The 20,489-nt window shown below is 41.0% G+C and overlaps 3 protein-coding genes across 8 annotated transcripts in view; all 3 read right to left on the bottom strand.

Moving 5' to 3' along the window:
• Nucleotides 1-5,758, bottom strand: part of LOC116730780 (NLR family CARD domain-containing protein 3-like) — a 40,493-nt gene extending 34,735 nt beyond the window's left edge. The window contains exons 1-5 of the mRNA XM_032580268.1: nucleotides 5,303-5,758; nucleotides 3,065-3,412; nucleotides 1,968-2,291; nucleotides 1,799-1,891; nucleotides 480-794 (exon numbers count right to left, since the gene is read on the bottom strand). Of these exons, the coding sequence (XP_032436159.1) occupies nucleotides 480-794; nucleotides 1,799-1,891; nucleotides 1,968-2,291; nucleotides 3,065-3,412; nucleotides 5,303-5,339 (1,117 nt within the window). The 5' untranslated portion in view covers nucleotides 5,340-5,758. The remainder of the gene's footprint in view (nucleotides 1-479; nucleotides 795-1,798; nucleotides 1,892-1,967; nucleotides 2,292-3,064; nucleotides 3,413-5,302) is intronic.
• Nucleotides 1-20,489, bottom strand: part of csmd3b (CUB and Sushi multiple domains 3b) — a 642,306-nt gene that overhangs the window by 440,753 nt on the left and 181,064 nt on the right. The window lies entirely within an intron of this gene.
• LOC116730782 (NLR family CARD domain-containing protein 3-like) overlaps nucleotides 15,941-20,489 on the bottom strand; it is a 56,509-nt gene continuing 51,960 nt past the window's right edge. Inside the window, exon 9 of the mRNA XM_032580272.1 lies at nucleotides 15,941-16,211. Coding sequence (XP_032436163.1) covers nucleotides 16,055-16,211 — 157 coding nt within the window. The 3' untranslated portion in view covers nucleotides 15,941-16,054. The remainder of the gene's footprint in view (nucleotides 16,212-20,489) is intronic.

Here is a 20,489-nt window from a genome sequence, read left to right as displayed (position 1 = left end):
ACCACAATACCATCTATCCAAACCTCTTCCACCTTTTTTTATAATCTCTTTGCTCTCCAGCCTCATCTGGGCAGTGTGAGCCGCTGTTTTCTGCAGCTGGAGAATTTTATCAAAAAAGCAAAACAGACTCGATTTCAAAACGCTGGAAAAACTTTTTTTAAATAAAAATAAAATCCCAGTCCACATGCGTCCTAATTCACAACATGTTCGCTGCTTCCAATCTGCAGGAACTTCAGTTCTGATGGTTCTGACCCGTCTGGTGGTTCTGAACAGTAACTGGTGTCTCCAGCAGGGGACACTGTCCTAGTCAAAGTCTCCAGCTTCTTCTTCAGGACTTTGGTCCCTGATTGTCCTGAACCTCCTGATCTGGTTCCTCACTCATTACATCACATTGACCTTTGACCTTCTAATCAGCCAATAATCGCTATTCATCACCACCAATCATCTGATTGGAAAAATCCAACATTTGTACCACTGACCTTTGACCTGGAGATGAACCCGTTTCATCATCAGGATGACTCCTTTCCTGACTCTGCAGGTGTAGATCCCGCTGTCTGCCACTGAGGGACGTTCCAGAGTCAGACTGAGGTCTTTAGTCTTCAGTGGGTTGTCATTCATCCTGGTTCTGCTGGTCAGGTTCTGTTCTTCAAGATCATCAGAACCATTCGGATACACACAAACCGTCTTGTTCTCTCCATCCCTCCACTCCACTCTAGCGCCTCCAGGCAGGTAGACGCTGGTTTTGCAGAGCAGCAGGACAGATTTAGCCCATGGATCCACCTTCACTTGTGTAGCTGAGAGACGGCAGAGGAAAAGATGAGAGAGCGAAAGAGAGAGAGAGAGAAACACACACACAGATAGACAGAGTTCCTCCTGGACCAGTTTGGACCCATCAGGTCAGAGACCATGAAGGTATTTCTGGTGTAAATGTTTCTGGTGTGAAATAATGTTCAGGAATCAGTGCAGATCGGTTGAAGTTGTGTTTGTAGGTAGTTTATATGGTATTTATGAGAGTGTGACCATCAGACTGGTAAGATACAGTCTATTTGTGTTGAAGAAGAAGAATGTTTTTTTTATTACTTTAGACCAGTGGAGCCCAAAGTCAGTCCTCGAGAGCCGGCATCCTGCATGTTTTAGTCTCCCCCTTTACCAACAACCTTTTCAGCAGGTCAATGTTCTTCTAACGAGCCTCATTGGATCCAGGTTTGTTAAACCAGGGAGAGACTAAAACATGCAGGTTTCGGCCCTCAGGGGCCCACTGTGGCCCCCACTGCTTTAGACATTTTCTGTTTGCTCATTTTGCCCAGAAGAAGCTGAGTTTTACTTTAAATGGTGAATTCTGTTATGTTTAGTTTTTCTCTTTTACTTTATTTAACTTTATTAGTAACTAATAAAACATCCAAACTCCGCCCACTTCCACAGTCCTTCACTGAGAGGAAGAGACTTTAAATCCTGCTGCTAGTTTATAAATCACTGAATGGATTAAAGATCTGCAGCTGCTGGATCAACCTGCATGGAGAAGCAGCATTCAGCTTCTATGCACCATAACTCTGGAACAAACTTCCAGAAAACTGAAATACAGCTGAAACACTGAGTTCCTTTAAAACTAATAGACTGTAGAGACAGCAGCTGCTGGTTCTGGTTCTGTTCATGATGTTTCTAACTACGCTGCATTTGATCTGAACATGAATGAACAGAAAGATCTGAACTGATGACAAGATGAACCGTTGACCTCTGACCCCCAGAACAGGTCACATGATGTCTCACAGCATTCTGGGTCAGAAACATTCAGACTCACCTGGCAGGAAATAATCTTTAAAATGATATAAAACGCCTGCAGAGACGATGAGAACCAGAACCAGCAGAGCTGTGGCCCAGGATGGAAAGGGTTCTGTGGAAAAACAGAGAAAGATTGACCTCACTCTGACCTTTGACCTTCACCACCAGCTCTGACCTGATGCTCTGACCTTTCTTTACATATTTCAGAACCACAGTGTGTCTCAGGACGTCCTGGTCTCTGTAGACGGTGCAGACGTAGCGTCCATCGTCTCTGTGTGTGGGATTCCTCAGGGTCAGGCTGACGTCTCCGGTCCTCAGGAAGTCTTTGTTCATCTCTGTTCGGTCGCGGTAAAATCTGTCCTGGTTTCTTTGGTTGCTGCTGTGAACCATCATAAATTCTGGTTCTGACAGGGTCCACTCCACTGATGTGTCCTCAGGAAGGTGGGATGATGTTCTGCAGGGCAGGATGACAGAATCTGACCCTTCAGTGACCTCGACCTCCTGCTGATCAACTGAGAGGAATTAAAATGATCAGAAACGGTTTGGATCATTTTCTGGTTTGATGTCATCATTCAGTTTCTGTCTGCAGGGAGAAAAATCATTTCTTTAATGATCAACATAAAAAAATAAAACTTGAATCCATCAGTGGTTCATGTGACAGTTATTGATGCATCAGAGGGTTTGATCTATACATAGCAGATCTACAAAACCTGTTTGTTCTGTGGAGGCTGAAGATGAGAAACACAAATATTAATTATTCCTGGAGATTCATCCTGTAAATGTTCAGTTTATCCAGCTGGTCAAAGATCATCAGAACATAAATAATAGTGTAAAAAGTGAAAAAGGTCATGATAAATCATGTTTTATAATCTTAATAAATATAAAGTCTTTTAAGAAGTCATAAAATGATGCTGAATATTGATCTAATTCATTTCATATTTTATTTTTATTGATATTTTTACATGAATGTGTTTGAATAAAGCTGCTGTCATTAAAGAGCCATTAACTGCTTTACTGTTAAAGACTAAAATAGTGACTGAGGTCAGTTATGGAGACTTCCAGCTGACTACAGAACTGTATCATGCCTGAAATTTCCTTATATAAACAGTAACATACATGGTGTCTATATTTATAAATCGGATTAAGCCTCACCAACTATGAACCTCACCACACATCACTATCTCCATGGTTACAGAAAATATGAACAATTATTATTTTTCTCATTTCAATAAATTCATTCATAGCGTAGAACTTTAAAATAGGGTGTGCTGCTTGTTTATCTGACCTTTGACCTTCAGATGAATCTGTTTCAGTTTCCGTTCTCGTCTTCCATCAGAGATGCTGCAGGTGTAGTTTCCTCCATCAGACTGCTGAGGTTTCCTCAGAGTCAGGCTGAAGTTTCCAGTATCCAGAGCGTCAGGATTCATGGAGGTCCGGTTTCTGAAACGCTGGTTCTGGTTTTTAAGATCGTCACCGTTTTCTCTCCGTAGGTGGACGGAGTTAGGACTGAGATCACTGCGAGTCCAGATGAGGAACGGATCTCCAGGTGTTTGACCAGAGTAAACACAGGGCAGCAGGACAGACTCCGCCCCCTCATTAACCTCCACCACTCCACCCAGAGCATGCTGGGAAACTGAGGACACAAGACGAGGGTTTAGTGAGTAGAAATAATGATCAGTTATTCACTAGTGATGAAAGATTTCAGTCTGTCTGCTAAACAGCTCAGTGATACTGAACTCTGATTGGGCAACAATGATCTCTGTTCATGTAATACAGGGGTCTCAAACTCCAGTCCTCGAGGGCCGCAGTCCTGCAACTTTTAGATGTGCCTCTGCTGCACCACACCTGAATAGAATAATGAGGTAATGAAGGCTCTGGAAAACTGATCTAGACAAGGAGGAGGTCATTAAGTCATTTCATTCCAGTGTTTTGTACCTGTGGCACATCTAAAAACTGCAGGACTGCGGCCCTCAAGGCCTGGAGTTTGAGATCCCTGATGTAATATGTAACTCACATTAAGCCAGTGGTGTCCAAAGTCGGTCCTGGAGGGCCGGCATCCTGCACGTTTTAGTTCTCTCCCTGGTGGTACCAACAACCTTTAGGTCTTCTAACAAGCCATCATTTGAGGCAGGTGCGTTAAACCAGGGAGAGAACTAAAACATGCAGGCTGCCGGCCCTCCAGGACCGACTTTGGACACCCCTGCATTAAGCAAAATGTCATAAAACTGATAAAAGTGCATTAAAATAACTGTCAAAATTTAAAAACTGAAAGATTGAAACTCAAAACGAGTTGGTAGCTTCTTTGTGGTTATTTGCAGAAATTCTGCTGTCAGTTTTCAGGTTGTTTTATCTCATGAACTGATTTGATAATAAAGATTTTTGTTTTAGTATCTTGGTGATTGTTGGGGCAGATTCTGTTTCTGTGACTTCCTGAAAAACTAAAATTCTTCTAACTTTATTTTTCTGGGATTTCTGGTCCTGATTCTTTATAGTTACAGAATTTAAACCTTCCAGTAACTTTCAGTCAGTTTCTGCTGAGAAACTGAAGCGTCTTTGTTGATCAAACAACAATTTGGAAACTTCTGTATATTCTACATATTTTTATTACTTCAATAGAACCTCATTGTGAGCGATCATCTCAAAAGGGGCTTTTACACAATTACAGTCTTAACCCAGATATCTAAAAATGTAATTCTAGTCATAAATACATTCAGATATTTGTTAAAGGATCCAGGATTAGTTCAACATGTTGCAATAAATATGTTGCAGTTTTCCTGTTGACTAAAGAATTGCTGTTTGTGATACAAAAACTCATTATCACATCCTGAATATCATCCATAGATCAGGTTTGGTTTTTATAAAACCAGTAAACCAGAGAAGAACCGGACCCACCAGAACTTGATTCTCCATTAATGGTCAGACCAGCATCATGCATCAGCAGCAGAACATTATGACCACCAACCTGTGAGACCCAGGTGAATTCAGGAGAAAGAAACTACAAACTACAACCACCCAGGCGGCCATCTTGGATTCAAATGAACATTTATGTGGAAAAATGATGACAGGAAGGAAAAGCAGAACCAGAACCAGAAACTTCAACATCTGCAGACATTCATCACTGGTTTCTGAGGTTAATGTTTCTGGGAGCTAATGTCCAGATTACTGGTCTGATTGGGTCTCAGTGGTTCTGATGCTGACAGAACTACAACCTGATAGAAACTGATAGAAAACATCAGAACCAGATCAGCTGCTGAACCTAAACCAGAGAAATTAGATCCAGACAGGAAACAGCAAAGTGGAACCACTGGTTGGATGGAAGAGACCAGAATCCAACAATAAACCAGTGAGATCTACTGGGAGGACTGGTGAGCGACGAGTCGCTGGAATGTTCTGATCCAGACCGTCAACCAGCTGAGGTCAGTTAGAGAGAAGAACGAACCAGAACCAAGAAGCTCTGAGGCTGATCAGCAGCTTGCAGAGAGACTGAAGAGGATGAGGAGCAGAGAGAGGAAGGTGATCTTACCGAGCAGGAGGATCATCATCATCATCATCATCATCATCTCATCATCATCATCTTCCTCTCAGAACCACAGAGAGGCTTCCATCAGATCCCAGCAGCGGATCACCTCTGACACCAGTTCGCTGTTTCTACTGGAACCAGCAGAGACACACAGGAGGAAACTCCACTGCTGATTGGCTGATCCAGATGCTGCTGAACCGGTTCTGATCCAGATCAGTTCTGAGGAAAGGCGTGGAGTTTCAGTTTCCTCATAGTTTTGTTAGAGTTCAATCATTTCTGTCTCTGTGCTCCACCAGGTCCGTTTACCAGTTTCAGGACCCGACCAGAACCCCTCATTGTAAATCACCTTGAGAAATAAAGAGATTTGGTTATAGAAAAACAGGATTTAATGCTGAAAATGATCAGGTGTTACAAGCCATACATGTGATCCAAATGGATCAGAACCAGAGTTACATTCACCATTTAGCAAACCTGATGGATGAAACCAAGTGAGGCAAAGATTGTAGAGTTTAGCTTTTATTCTCCTCAGTCTCCTCCCTCCCTCAAGGGAGTCTAATCAGTTTCAGTCTGTTTATGTATGACTGACGTCAGTCACACACAGACATGGTTATGCAAGGTGCAGCGTGTGAGCAGTTAAGAGAGGAAAACAGAATCCATAACACTACTACTGATTCATCAGGAAACTGTTATGGATTCTGTGTTTTCCTCTCTTTCCTGCTGACTCGCACACTGCTGCTACAAACTTGGTGTCTTTTGTTTTCTGTATTTTAAGCACATCAAGTTAAAACATTTTTCTCTACAAAAAGTGTTTCATAGTTAATACTGCATTAAAGACAACAATTTTTATTGGAGATCAGCTATTTAAAATATTTAATTTTATTTTTCAGATGAATTTATTTTCTTTAAAAGTTGAATGAAGGACTGCAGAGATGGCAGAAAAAAGGAAAAGTTTCATAAGAGAAGGAAAATATTTGGAGAAATAATTTCAACTTAAATCAATTCTCTGTTTTCACCTTTCATATCTGATATTCTAGTGATTTACTGGGAGATTACAATTATTTTTATTTTGTTTAGATAATTTTTCATTTTAATTTTTGCAACAAAAAAAGAGACTAAGACAATTTGATCTTCTGTCATGGGGCTCTAAATTCCCTGCAGCGCCCCCTAGCGGTGATCCCCATGTTGAGATGTCATTATATTGTTGTTCCTCTGGAGGGCGCTGTTGCTTCTTTACAGCTTGATCAGTTTTCAACAACTGAACCACCTGCAGTCTGGACTGATATAAAGATTGATGAATAATTTGGTTGAAAATCTGAAAACTGTCCATCACTTTCTTTCCACTTCATAATTATGCAACAGCTCATATAATACTAATAATATAAATTGGATTTAAAGTCAGACTTAAAGCACAGTTTCTGTTTTAAAAGTTTAGATATATTTTCCAATCATGCCACCTAAAAGGTGTGTTCACCTGTTAGGTTCTGAGCGTCTGAAGAGGAGAGAGGCGAGTTCAGTGGGATCCAGGTAGAAAGATGAGGTGAAAACATGGATGGAGGCTCAGCTGGCTGGTTGTTGGGTTCTGGAGAATGATCCGGTCCAAAGATGGAGTCCAGAGAGGAATGAACACCAGCCAGCCTGATCAGATGGTTGGTGCTGCTGCAGCAGATATCTTCTCTGGAACAGGAACTCTCACTCTCACTGAAAATACACAACCAGAAACCTAAAAATATGTGGTTGATTTATTAAACAGGGATTTTTATTAATTTATTTAAGGTAATCATGTTGTTTAATGTGGATATGAAGGAAACTTTCCATAATGATTCTCACCTGATCCTCCCTCCTTCATTCCTGAACAGAAAGTTCTTTAAACTTTGGCCTCTTTTAGCCTGGAGGCTTTAAGTTGTATAACTGGTTGTCTCAAACGTTTCCAACAAAAAGTTAAAAACCTGCTGAGTTACAAACAGGTTTTAATCACTGTAGGCGTTTACTGGAAGATGTTATGAGTTTCTGTCTCTCCTGTGCAGGAATGTTTCCTCGTTGCCTCAGTTTGCTCATTTAGTTGTTTTTATAAACTAATTGATTTGGTCTCTATTGGTGCCTGGTTCTGGTTCTGGTTCAGATCAGGACAGATTGTTCAGATTGAACCTGACAGCTGATAGTTTTCCACCCTGTCGGCTCTGCAGCCTCCAGTTCTTAAGAAAAAAAACTTCAAGTTGTCAGTTTGTTTAGTTTTCTTTCCCTCAAAAAATTCGATCTTTGTGTTAAATTACCTTTTGACTGTGATCACCTTTACAGGAACATTATTATCTCCATCCAGTCTTCTTTCACTACATGACGGCTTCAGTCCCTGATCCTGTTTAAAACTCTCAAAATAGTTTTTATTACTTAAATAAAAAAGAAATGATGCTTAATAAATTCCAAACATTTCAAAATAATTCAAGAACCCTGGCCTTCATATATCTGGATGATATTTGAGAGGAAAAGCAGGAAGGTCAAAGGTCATCACAGACATTAATTAGCATTAGCATTAGCTAACAACAGTCAGCTGGTTCATCACTGAGGATCCAGCTGCTGCACATTTAAATTATCCTTTTAGCTCTCATGCTAAATTATGGCCAGAAAGTTCATTCAAAAGTAATAATAATAATAATAATAATAATAATAATAATAATAATAATAATAATGATAATAATAAAGAATCTGAAAATTTGTTCTGAAAATTTTTTAAAGTTTAACATTTCCCTAAATTGCAAACATTTATTTTCAATTTCAAAACTTTTTCAGTTTCTAATCTTTATTTTAGTTTTTCCTTTTTATTTTTGCTGTGGTTTGTTTCTTTCACCTTTTAGTATACATATCCTGTTGTTAAAGATAGTTATACCAATTTGTTATACTGTAAGTGTATTATTAGTTAAGGAGGAATATTTCAGATATATATATGTAAAAATAATTTTTAAATGTGAAATGGCCTTTTCCATTTGTTTTGGATGTTTTTGTGTTATATATGGTTTTTCTGTTAAATAATTTTATAAAAGTTGTTTTTTGTTTTGTTTAAACTTCACTTTCATTGGACATAATTTAATAGGACAATTTTAGAATAAGACAGTTGTGGCTCATTATGTCTCAAATATCTAAAAAAAATGATATCAGGCCAGTTGTTATTAGAGTTACTGACACTACTACTGTGTTATTGTTATTGTTACACTTTGTTGAAAACATTTTACTTTCATATTTGTATGATTAAACACTCCCCAGGTCAAATTGACCCACGAACATAACAGGAGGGTTAACTTTAAATTATAAGAAAATTAAGTGACTTTTTATCAAACGCTGAAGATCAACCAGTTAAAATCATCTAGATTTTATCTCTATAGATTCACATGAATCAGACAGAAACTGGTTTCTTACCTCCTGTCTGAGGGTCCAGGTTCAGTACTGAAGTCAGGAGTTCTGGTTTGGACCGGTGATCTCAATAATCTGGTTTCCACAACTTCCAGTAAGATTTTCATTGCTTTAATTTGCAGAACTTAGCAGGAACAGAACCGAGTCAGAAATCCAGCAAAACAGAGAAAAAACATCAGTTGCAAAAATGACCAAGTTATCTTCCTCTAAAACTGAGGCTGAGGGAACTTTTGAAATGTAATAAATGAGCAGCAGACAGAGAGAGAGAGGCTCACCCACATGGAAAGCCCTTTCCTGGGTTGATTCATGGTAAAATCCAGATGTAGCCCCAAAAGTCTCATTAAATTTCTTCAACTTGTTCCTGACAAAACCTGAGAAAGTTCTTGGCTCCAACAAAAAGAAAAACTCAGCAGGAAGCAGCAGCAGCCTGGAGAGTAAATCCAGGTTGTGAACCCTCAGCTTTTGGCTGGTGGGTCGGCCTCATCAGGGCTGCAGTTCTTCTCTCTAAACCCTGAAGGTCTTCACCGTCTCTTCTGGATGTGAACACCAAGTCTGAGACAGAACCCCGTTATAAACAAGTGGTTCTGCTTTATGCTGATTTGCCTACGTAGCTTTTCCCATGAACTGGTAAAGTCTCCGCTCTTTACTGGAAGATTCCTCTTTTTGCTGTTGAAACTCTTGTGAAAGATTCTCCCACCAGCCCCCAAACTCTCTGTAAACAACAACTTCCTAGATTATTTATTTAATACCAACTAAAGATTAAAACATATAATTATCAAATCTGGTCTTATTACTTGTCTCCATCCTGAGGTTGAATCATCTTAAAGTCAAATCTCTCTGTGTCTTCATAATTTATATGAGTGGATATGAGGACAAAAACCCAGAATATTGTCTGAGGGGTCAAAGGTCAGAGTGGTCAGCTCCAGTTTCCCCAGCTGGTCCAGAACAACGTGACCAGTGATCTCTCTTCACTGAAACAACGAAGCAAACTAAATAAACTCAGCATCGCTTTAAGAAGAGCAGGGAGCCAAGATGGCCGCCTTTCCTGCTGCTCTGTCTCCACTCTCTGCAGTCCCAGCAGGAAGTGGAGACTCTTTCAGAGGAAGTGGCTCTGAATGCTGGCTACAAACGCTGAACCCATCAGAGATCTGTGAGCGAACAGCGCGGCGTTCCCGACTCATAGAGAAACACGGTGAGGCAAAGCGACCAAAGCAGCTTCAATCATGAAGCTCTAGGAAACATTCACAGGTCAACAAAGTGACGTCAACAAACAAACGACCTGCAGCAACGAGAGAAACGCACAAGTTTAGAGAGTCAACCTGAAATGAACAGATTTAACAGCCGCCCTGATCCGGCTTTCAGGTTTACCATCTGCATCCATCTCGACTCCCAGAATGTACCAGGTCCAGTTCTGGTTCTGCTCACTGACCACGTTCTGGAGCCACAATGATGCTGATCAGTGATATGAACTTGATTCTGAACCGAATCCTGAGAAGGATTCAAGCTGCAGCTTCAACATCAGATCCAGATGAAGCTTCTTCTTCACTAAAGTACATTTCAGTTTGAGTCTCTGAACGAAGGAACTGATTTCATGAAGACAAAAGAGTCCAACAGAGCAGACATGATGTCAGAGTCAGAAAGGGAACCGGGTCAGAGATGGGGCTGCTGTTAATATTATTTAAATACTTTTATGAATTGACGGTCATTTCAGTTTGAAATGAGTAAAATTTAATTTGCTGCTCTTGAATTAAAGTTTATTGTTTCAGAGAGAAAAACAACAGAAGTAAAATGTATTATTTCAAATGAAAGCTAAAAGAGGAACTCGTTTCTATGGCTCTTAATGTGAAAGTACTCACCGGAAGTGAGTGTGGTGTGTAAACGCTCTGACTTCATCAAGTAGCTGTAGTTACCATCTGGGTCCACTAGAGGGCAAAAACCGCCCTGCTCTGATAATAATAGTTCAGTTCGCGGCTCTGCAGCTAAAACATCAACATCATTCTGACTGTTTCCAGGATAATTTAACTTTTCATAAATATTTTCCTACCTTCAGACCGGAAGCTCAGCATCTTATCGTCTAAACCAGAGTTGTAGAGCTTTGATTCAGCTCTGTTGGAGCTGAAGCTCCAGTTTAGGAGCCACAGCTCCTCTGAAGCTGCTGCTGGAGCCTGTTAGCATCGCTCAGAGTCTCTGCGGGCTGTTTTCATCTCTGTGGAGCTGCTTCTAGTTCACACTGACAGATAAAACATTGATTTCATGTTAAAATAGGAAGAAGATTTAAGAAATAAAGCAGCAGAAACACGAAGAAAGCAATGAGGGCTTCATAAGCCGATCAGGAGCGGGAAACTAGCTGACAACTTAGCCTTCTGCCCCCTAGTGGACTCAGTATGTAAATACAACCACAGTAAAGCTGGAGAGCTGATATGTGAATAGAACTTCCTTTGGATTCTTTCAAAGTAAAGCACAAAGAACTAAAATCTCCTGGAAGTACATTTTAGCTTGTTAGTTTATTATTCTATCAGAAAGCATAAGTGTGTAATTTTCTTAGGATGTGATATAAATTATATAATTGGGTTGTGAAGCCAAATTATCATAATTATTCTGTTTTCCAGAAAAAAATAAATATTTCATAAATATTCTCTTGACTAAACTGGAAACTTAGCATCTTGGCAAAAAAAAAAAAATCCAGTTATTTATTTTATCAGGAAACATTAATATGTCATTTATTTTAGGATATATAAATGTGTTATCTGCATGTAAATAACACATCTATATAATAAATCAGCTGTTACTCCTTTAGACAGACCATATAATAATAATATTTATAATGAGTGATATAAACGTGATCAACTTAGAAGTCAGAAACCAGCTGCAGCTCTACAAACTCACCTCTAGATTCAGAACGGGATATTTCCGCCCTCTGGTGGCCATAGTGGGAACTACAGTCCTGATAATGCTGCATTATTTACATTTAATATCTATTTCTCCACTTTATATAGAGAAAAACTAACAATCTTCCTCAGTTATATCCACCGTTTTCCGAATCAAATATGATTTTGAAATATTTTAAACCACTGTTCGATGTTATATTTGTAATAAAGAGTTTTAAATCATAAAAGATAGCTGCTGTGTTAAACACTTTACAGGAAGTTTTGTGACTCTAATTTACGGTACTAACATATGCTGACTTAATAAAAGTGAAAATTAAAACAAAGATAAACAAAACATCCGGCTGAAAAATGTACTTGAAGAATGTCTGTAGTTACGACAGTTCACCACCAGAGGGCAGTAAGAACTCATTCAACCATCATAAAACTGATCAACTTTATACTTTTCACGAAACAGTTTCTAATAACTATATTGACTTAATTCTGTAGACAGTAATCTGCAGAATTAAGTCAGGATTCATACTTTGTTATTAGAACAAGAGAGTTTTTATTAAAATAATTCAAAACGCAAAGTAAATAACAGCTATTTACCCGTTAAAACCCGTTAAATTTTATTCAGTTAAAATTCTTACAAAAATATTAACTGTGGATAATTTTGAGAATAAACGTCTGGAAAAACTATAAACATTACGAAAGACATATCTATTAGTGATAAAAGTCAACCAGCTGAGATTTGAGCAGAATAAAACCATCTAAAGGGAAAAAAATAATAGTAAAATTAAAAACTCAATGAAGCTTTTAAAAATATTTGAGCACTGTAGTAAACAGGTTATTTAAATTTTTAGGTTTGTTTTTAACAAGTTACTCGCCCTGTTTTCATCTCTGTGGAGCTGCTTCTAGTTCACACTGACAGAGAAAACATTGACATGAACCCAGGAGAAGAATCTGCCTTCATTTATCTCACTGGGAACCAGTTATCCCGCTGGTTTGAAGCTGGAAACCAGTTAGCTTCCGCGCTAAACACTCGCATCATTCCCAGCAGCGAGTCCTTTTTATTTATTTTTATTGGTAACCATGGCTACCTCTAACCAGTATGGATTGCGGACCTGAGCAGTGTGTTCAGTTCCTCTGGTGGCGAAACTTGGTAATTACAACTACAATAAAGTTGGAAAAAATACAAACATGTTTCCTGTGAGATCTTTCAAAATAAAACACCGGGAATAAAAATTACTGTTAAAGTTTGAAGCAGTTTAATTAAGAAACTTGGAGGAAAAACAATATCTATTAATTAAATGATTGTCATGTATTTTATTTAAGCAACTTCAGTCTAAATAATGCAAAAATAAGCTGCTGCCTTAAATTAGAAGCTTAAAAATTCTCAGATTAATTGAAATTGATGTTTCTAATTTTATTGAAAGAAACTGTTGAATGAAACATACAAATTTAAAATATACATATTTGAAAGATTTCTTTGTTAATCTGAATACAATAAGCTAAACATCATGGATGATTAAAATAAAGACGTAGTTACTATATTTGTACAAAGTCAACTGCATAAAAAACCCTCCACCAAAAACATTATGAAAAACTTTATTAGCTCATCATTAAACACCTGGGAACCCACGTTACATTAAAATGAATGTGAAAATAAAAATATGAACCAATCACCACATTATGCCACGAATTCTGAATAAATCAGCACAACCACAGTAAAGAGCCTGATGTGACATATTGAGTCCCCATTCACCCTAATGTTCTCTAGATTAACTGGAAAACTGAAATGCAAAAAGTACACCAAAAATAATATTAAAGCACTGAGAATCAATGACTATGATGCAAAACTTAATTATTTAAATATTTTTAGAATTATATTTTATATATATATACAGTATATACATATATATACAGTATATACATATATATATATATATATATATATATATATATATATATATATATATATATATATATATATATATATAAAATTCCCTTCTCACCCACCGCGGGTGGTTCTTATCCTCTGAGCTCGGGTCCTCTACCAGAGGCCTGGGAGCTTGAGGGTTCTGCGCAGTATCTTGGCTGTGCCAAGGACTGCACATTTCTGGACTGAGATGTCTGATGTTGTTCCTGGGATCTGTTGTAGCCATTGGTCCAGTTTGGGGGTGACTGCCCCGAGGGCCCCGATGACCACAGGCACCACTGTGGTCTTCACCTTCCAGGCCCTCTCCAGTTCCTCCCTGAGGCCCTGGTATTTCTCTAGTTTCTCGTGCTCCTTTTTATATATATATATATATATATATATATATATATATATATATATATATATATATATATATATATATATATATGTATATATATGTATATACTGTATATACAGTATATATACAGTACAGACCAAAGATTTGGACACACCTTTTAATTCAATGAGTTTCCTTTATTTTCATGACTATTGACATTGTAGATTCACACTGAAGGCATCAAAACTATAAATAACACATGTGGAAATATGCACTAAACAAAAAAGTGTAAAACAACTGAAAATACCCCTTATATTCTAGTTTCTTCAAAGTAGCAACCTTTAGCTGTGATTACTGCTTTGCACACACTCTGCATTGTCTTGATGAGATTCAAGAGGTAGTCACCTGAAATGGTTTTCACTTCATAGGTGCCCTGTCAGGTTAATAAGTGGGATTTATTGCCTTATTTTAAATAGTCATGAAAATAAAGGAAACCCATTGAATTAGAAGGTGTGTCCAAACTTTTGGTCAGTACTGTATATACATATATATATATATATATATATATATATATATATATATATATATATATATATATATGTAGGGCAGTGGCTTAAATATGTCAGCGGATGCCACCAAAATGTTAGATTTGTTCTTTGAGTTGTGGAAGTTGGTAAAGTGTGTCCATTGAAGAACGCCATACTTGGCGTCTGTTACGGTGCGCTGACAGTACAACGGTCAGTACTTGCTGTGAATTCTGAAGGTAAGCAATACTGACCACCAGCTCCTCAATGTAGCCAAATGTTACTTTTAATGTCCAAGTAGTTAGTTTTGTATCGTTTTGTCTTTTTCTTCTTTTTTAAATATATGCTGTATCTGTTAAACAAACAAACAAAAAATAATAATAACTGCGTTACTGAGACTTATATTGACACGCAGTATTTGAGGTAATTCTGAAGGCGAAGCCGCTGAGCTGTCAGTTGGTCCGAATAAACAGTCTGAACCATGATCTCAACCGCCGTGTGTGTCTGATTCCTGCCTCAAGTTTCCTTCCGACAACCACCATTAAAGAAAACACAACGCAGAGTCTAAGGAACAGAAAGGTGTCGTCTCACATGGACAGGGTTACATATATATAGCCCTGCGACAGACTAGCGACCTGTCCAGAGTGCACCCCGCCTCTCGCCTGGAACGTAGCTGGTTAAACTGGTTTCTGTGATGGAAGCTGAAGTTTCTCTGCAGTTTCCAGTAAAGCATCTTTTTATCTGTGGAGCTTTGAGGAACATTTTCATGTCAGCAGAAGGAAGAAGCAGCAGAGAAAAGAGGTTTGAAGTGTCTTTCATGGCTTCAAAGCTGAACTGAAAATGATTCCCATGTTTCCAGTCTCAGACCATTTCTGGTTCCAGGATGAAAATGAATCAGAGAGAAAAAAAATCAACTTTCCAGTTGAATCCAGTTCAGATCAAAACTCCATGAAGCCTCTAAATGGAGCCCAGTTTGAATTGGATCTTTATTGATCCAAAGAGACAAACAATATCAGACACTAAATGACAACATGAGAAAATAAACAGGAGGAAAACCTTTGAGGTCAGAGGTCATCATCATGATCCAGTCAGAGTCTCTTTAGACTCAAACTGCTGCAGCTTCAACCTCTGAGGATCAGCAGGACACTGAGACCATTCTCTACTTTACTGAGATAAGACATATGTCTTCCACCTGCAGAGAGAAGAAGGAAGGAGAGAGCAGATCAGTGAGTGTTTCCAGCCTCTCTCCAGCAGCAGTCAGTGACGCAGCACATCCACTAGATGGTTTCCAGGCTGCAGTCAGACTGATCTCAGAGCTGTGACCAAGATGAACCTGATCAGTTGTTTCCTGTTGAACTGAGAGAACAAGCAGATCTGAGATCAGATCTGCTGCTGCCACAGTTTGATGGATGAGGACCACTGTCTCTAGACATGTTGGACGGCTGGACGATGGAGTCCAGCTGGACTTCCTGGAGACATGGACACAGCAACAACACATATCTTCACACCAACACAAACACAGGAACACAGCAAGCTGCTGCTCCTCTGATTGGCTGATTGCTGTCTCTGTGTCCAATCAGGAAGCCTGAACCATTCTCCTCCCACTGAGAAGCTGCAGCTTTACTGGGAACACTGGATCTTTGCTTTGATGCTAACTGGGTTTAGTTCAATATGCTGACAGCAGCTGGACTCACTGTAAACATTTACTTACTGAAGAGTCTTTACAAGATCCTTCAGCTGCTGAACATCTGGATACTTCAGGTTGTTTCCTCTCAGGTTCAGTTCTGTCAGTTGGAGGCGTTTGGACTTCAGAGTTGAGGCCAAATAATCACAGCTGATCTTTGACAAACTGCAGCTCAACAATCTGAATAAAGAATAAAAGATGTGAGCTGAAGCCAACAGGATGCAGGTTAACCAGTCCAACAGAACCAGTTAAAGATTCTTATGAATATTAATGCCAATATGCTGCTGCTTCAATAAAGACCTGCTGACTTCAGAACCAGAACCAGAACCAGAACCTGGTACTGGGTCATGTTGTGTTGGTGGATTTTAGTCCGTAAAATCATTCCAGGTTCTACGGTTCCACTACAACATTAACGAAACGGAAAGGGTATTTGGAGACCTGAGAGATGCTGATTGGACAATAGCCATGAATATGTAAACGCTGATTCTAACTTACGTCACCGCCATCTTGAAAGTGGCAGTGGAGAAAACGTGCTGCATGGACTCGTTTCAACGGTTTTACAGTACAATGTGGACCCACTGCCTTTACCTTTCACAGGTAAAAATTAAAGATAACAATGACGTAAATTTACGAGCAGATTTTTTGACTTTGTGGCCAGTGCTGTGCATTTCTGTGGTGAAACAAACTTCCAAACAACCAAGAAATATTTCCTTTGTAACTAAATTGGCCCAGTTAACTACTCTGACTATTTTCTTAGCTTAGCTAACTTTTTTTTATGCTGTGTAGTTTTTCTAAAGCGGGAGAGGCAATGAGAAACCTGTAACAGGAGCTTTTGCTATTTGTTTATTGTTGCCATGGTTACCTAGAAGTTCGCAAGACAAGTCGCTGTTTGTCTGTGGTCAAACATGGTTACTTTAAGGTATGTCAGTTGCCTGTAAGATGTTTCTTATAATTTATGTAGATTAAAATAATTTGTTTGATATAACAGCGAACCTGAAGTGGACTGAAAGTATATTAATCCAGAGAGCAGCGTGGAAACCGGGGGATTTCGTCAGGACAGGTCCATAAGGATCAGAGCTGGAGCTGTTTTTCTTCAGACTTCTGTTTCCCAGCTCATCTCCACAATGTCTGTGTTTAGATGCTAAGTCAATGCCCCGATATGGTGCAGATATGTTTTTTTTTCCTGAATGTGAATGAATCAGGGATGTATTTTCTTTTACACTGTTAGATCATTTTTATCATTCGCTTTAACCTGTGGCTAGCCAGATGTCTCAGAGGCCCATTCACCGAACTGCTCCCAGCTTGACCAGCAGACTGTACCCCTGCCTGTGCTCTGTGTTGCCAGTATAATATAAATAAATTTGTCATGTACTTCACACTTTTTCCTTCACTTTTTGTGTATTTTAAGTGAAATATCTCAATTTGAAGTACTGTATTTTCCACACTATAAAGCGCACCTAAAAACCTTCAATTTTCTCAAAAGCCGAGAGTGCTCCTTATAATCCGGTGCGCCTTATATATGGACCAGTATTGAGCCACAGCAGGTCTCGCAACTACGGTAAGCAGCCGCCGACTTCATTTTCCCCGTAGAAGAAGAAACCCGCGGTGCGCGCTGGGTTTTGTGTAAAGACCCTAAAATGGCTCGAGACACGCTTACGACGCAGAGTTTAAGCTCAAGGCGATCAATCAAGCAGTAGAACACGGGAACAGAGCAGCAGCGAGAGAATTTAACATGAACGAATCAATGGTGCGGAAGTGGATATATATTGTGATTGCACTAACGTTTGATTTACCGTAACATTATCAGACTGTTTTTTACGTGTTTATTGAATCGAGGAAAAGTTCCCCTCCACTATATGTTCTACCTTGCTGTTGTTAAAAGATAAACTGTGTCATGAAAATACCACGTCACTTACTTTACCTCGGGGAAAATAAAAAAACAGCTGTTTATTCATTTTGGGAATGAACGGAGTTTTCAGAACGCTGGTTTGTAATCTATTAATAAAGTTTGACTGACCTATCTGACTGTTTTGTTGACATTCCCTTTAGCGCAGTTCCATCTAATGGATGCATAACGTAACCCCAGTCTCTACTGTAGCGTCTATTCTATGCGCCTTATAATGCAGTGCGCCTTATATATATGAAAAAAGTTTTAAAACAGGCCATTCATTGAAGGTGCGCCTTATAATGTGGTGCACTTTATAATGTAGAAAATATGGTATTAGGGTATTATGACAGTTTATGTAAAGAAATTAAAATTATTTAGTCTGTTAGATTTCGTTTACACTGCTGTCTATAGCACAAAATTCGGGTCCAAATTCCTCTCCTTGGGCTGCCACCTTATCGTGGTGGAGGGGTTTGAGTGCCCCAATGATCCTAGGAGCTATGCTGTCTGGGGCTTCATGCCCCTGGTAGGGTCACCCAAGGCAGACAGGTCCTAGGTGAGGGACCAGACAAAGCGCAGCCCAAAGACCCCAATGATGAATGGCACCATTAGACTTCGTGTTCCCTCGCTCGGACGTGGGTCACCGGGGCCCCACTCTGGAGCCAGGCCTGGAGGGGGGGCACGATGGCGAGCATCTGGTGGCCGGGCTTTTACCCATGGAGCCCAGCCGGGTTCAGCCCGAAGAGGAAACATGGGCCGGCCCTCCCATGGGCCCACCACCTGTGAGAGGGGCCAAAGGGGTCGGGTGCATTGTGTGATGGGTGGCGGCCGAGGGAGGGGACCCTGGCGGTCCGATCCTCGGTAGCAGAAGCTGGCTCTTAGGACGTGGAATGTCACCTCTCTGGTGGGGAAGGAGCGGGAGCTAGTGTGTGAGGTCAAGAGGTTCCGGGTAGAAATAGTCGGTCTCACCTCGACGCATGACTCTGGTTCTGGAACCAGTCTCCTTGAGAGGGGCTGGACATACTTTCACTCTGGAGTTGCCCAAGGTGAGAGGTGTTGGGCAGGAGTGGGCATACTTGTTGCTCCCCATCTCGGCACCTGTACGTTGGGGTTTACCCCGGTGAACGAGAGGGTAGCCTCCCTCCGCCTACAGGTGGGGGGACGGGTCCTGACTGTCGTTTGTGCTTACGGGCCGAACGACAGTTCAGATTACCCACCCTTTTTGGAGTCCTTAGAGGGAGTACTGGAGAATGCTCCTCCTGGGGACTCCCTTGTTCTGCTGGGGGACGTCAACGCTCACGTGGGCAATGACAGTGAGACCTGGAGGGGCGTGGTTGGGAGGAACGGCCCCCCCGATCTGAACTGGAGCAGTGTTCTGTTGTTGGACTTCTGTGCTCGTCATGGATTGTCCATAACGAACACCATGTTCAAACATAAGGGTGTCCATATGTGCACTTGGCACCAGGACACCCTAGGTCGCAGTTCGTTGATCGACTTTGTCATCGTTTCATCGGATCTACGGCCGTATGTCTTGGACACTCGGCTGAAGAGAGGTGCGGAGCTGTCCACTGACCACTACCTGGTGGTGAGTTGGCTCTGGTGGTGGGGGAGGAAGCCGGTCAGACCTGGCAGGCCCAAACGTGTTGTGAGGGTCTGCTGGGAATGTCTGGCAGAATCCCCTGTGAGACGGAGCTTTAACGCCCATCTCCGGCAAAACTTCAAACACGTCCCGGGGGAGGTAGGGGACATGGAGTCTGAGTGGACCATGTTCCATGCCTCCATTGTCAAGGCGGCCGATTGGAGCTGTGGCCGCAAGGTTGTTGGTGCCTGTCGCGGCGGCAGCCCTTGAACCCGTTGGTGGACACCTTCGGTGAGGGATGTCGTCAGGCTGAAGGAGTCCTATCAGGCCTTTTTGGCCTGTGGGACTCCGGAAGCAGCTGTTGGGTACCGGCGGGCGAAGCGGCATGCGGCTCGGGTGGTTGCTGAGGCAAAAACTCGGGTGTGGGAGGAGTTTGGAGAGGCCATGTAGAAAGACTTCCGTATGGCTTTGAGGCGATTCTGGTCCACCATCCGGCGTTTCAGGGGGGGGAAGCAGTACAGTACCAACACTGTTTGTAGTGGGGATGGTGTGCTGCTGACCTCTACTCGGGACGTTGTGGGCCGGTGGGCAGAATACTTCGAAGACCTCCTCAATCCCACCAACATGCCTTCCATTGAGGAAGCTGAGCCTGGGGACTCTGGGTTGGGCTCTCCAATCTCTGGGGACGAGGTCACCGAGGTGGTTAAAAAGCTCCTCGGTGGCAAGGCTCCGGGGGTGGACGAGATCCACCCGGAGTTCCTTAAGGCTCTGGATGTTGTAGGGTTGTGTTGGCTGATGCGACTCTGCAATATCGCATGGACATCGGGGGTAGTTCCCCTGGATTGGCAGACTGGGGTGGTGGTCCCCCTGTTCAAAAAGGGGGACCGGAGGGTGTGCTCCAATTATAGAGGGGTCACACTCTTAAGCCTCCCTGGCAAGGTCTATTCAGGGGTCCTGGAGAGGAGGGTCCATCGGATAGTCGAACCTCGGATTC

This window comes from Xiphophorus hellerii, chromosome 13 (genome assembly GCF_003331165.1).
Source record: "Xiphophorus hellerii strain 12219 chromosome 13, Xiphophorus_hellerii-4.1, whole genome shotgun sequence".
Lineage (NCBI taxonomy): Eukaryota > Metazoa > Chordata > Actinopteri > Cyprinodontiformes > Poeciliidae > Xiphophorus > Xiphophorus hellerii.
Note: the sequence above shows the minus strand (reverse complement) of the source record. Positions and strands in the feature narration are given on the sequence as shown.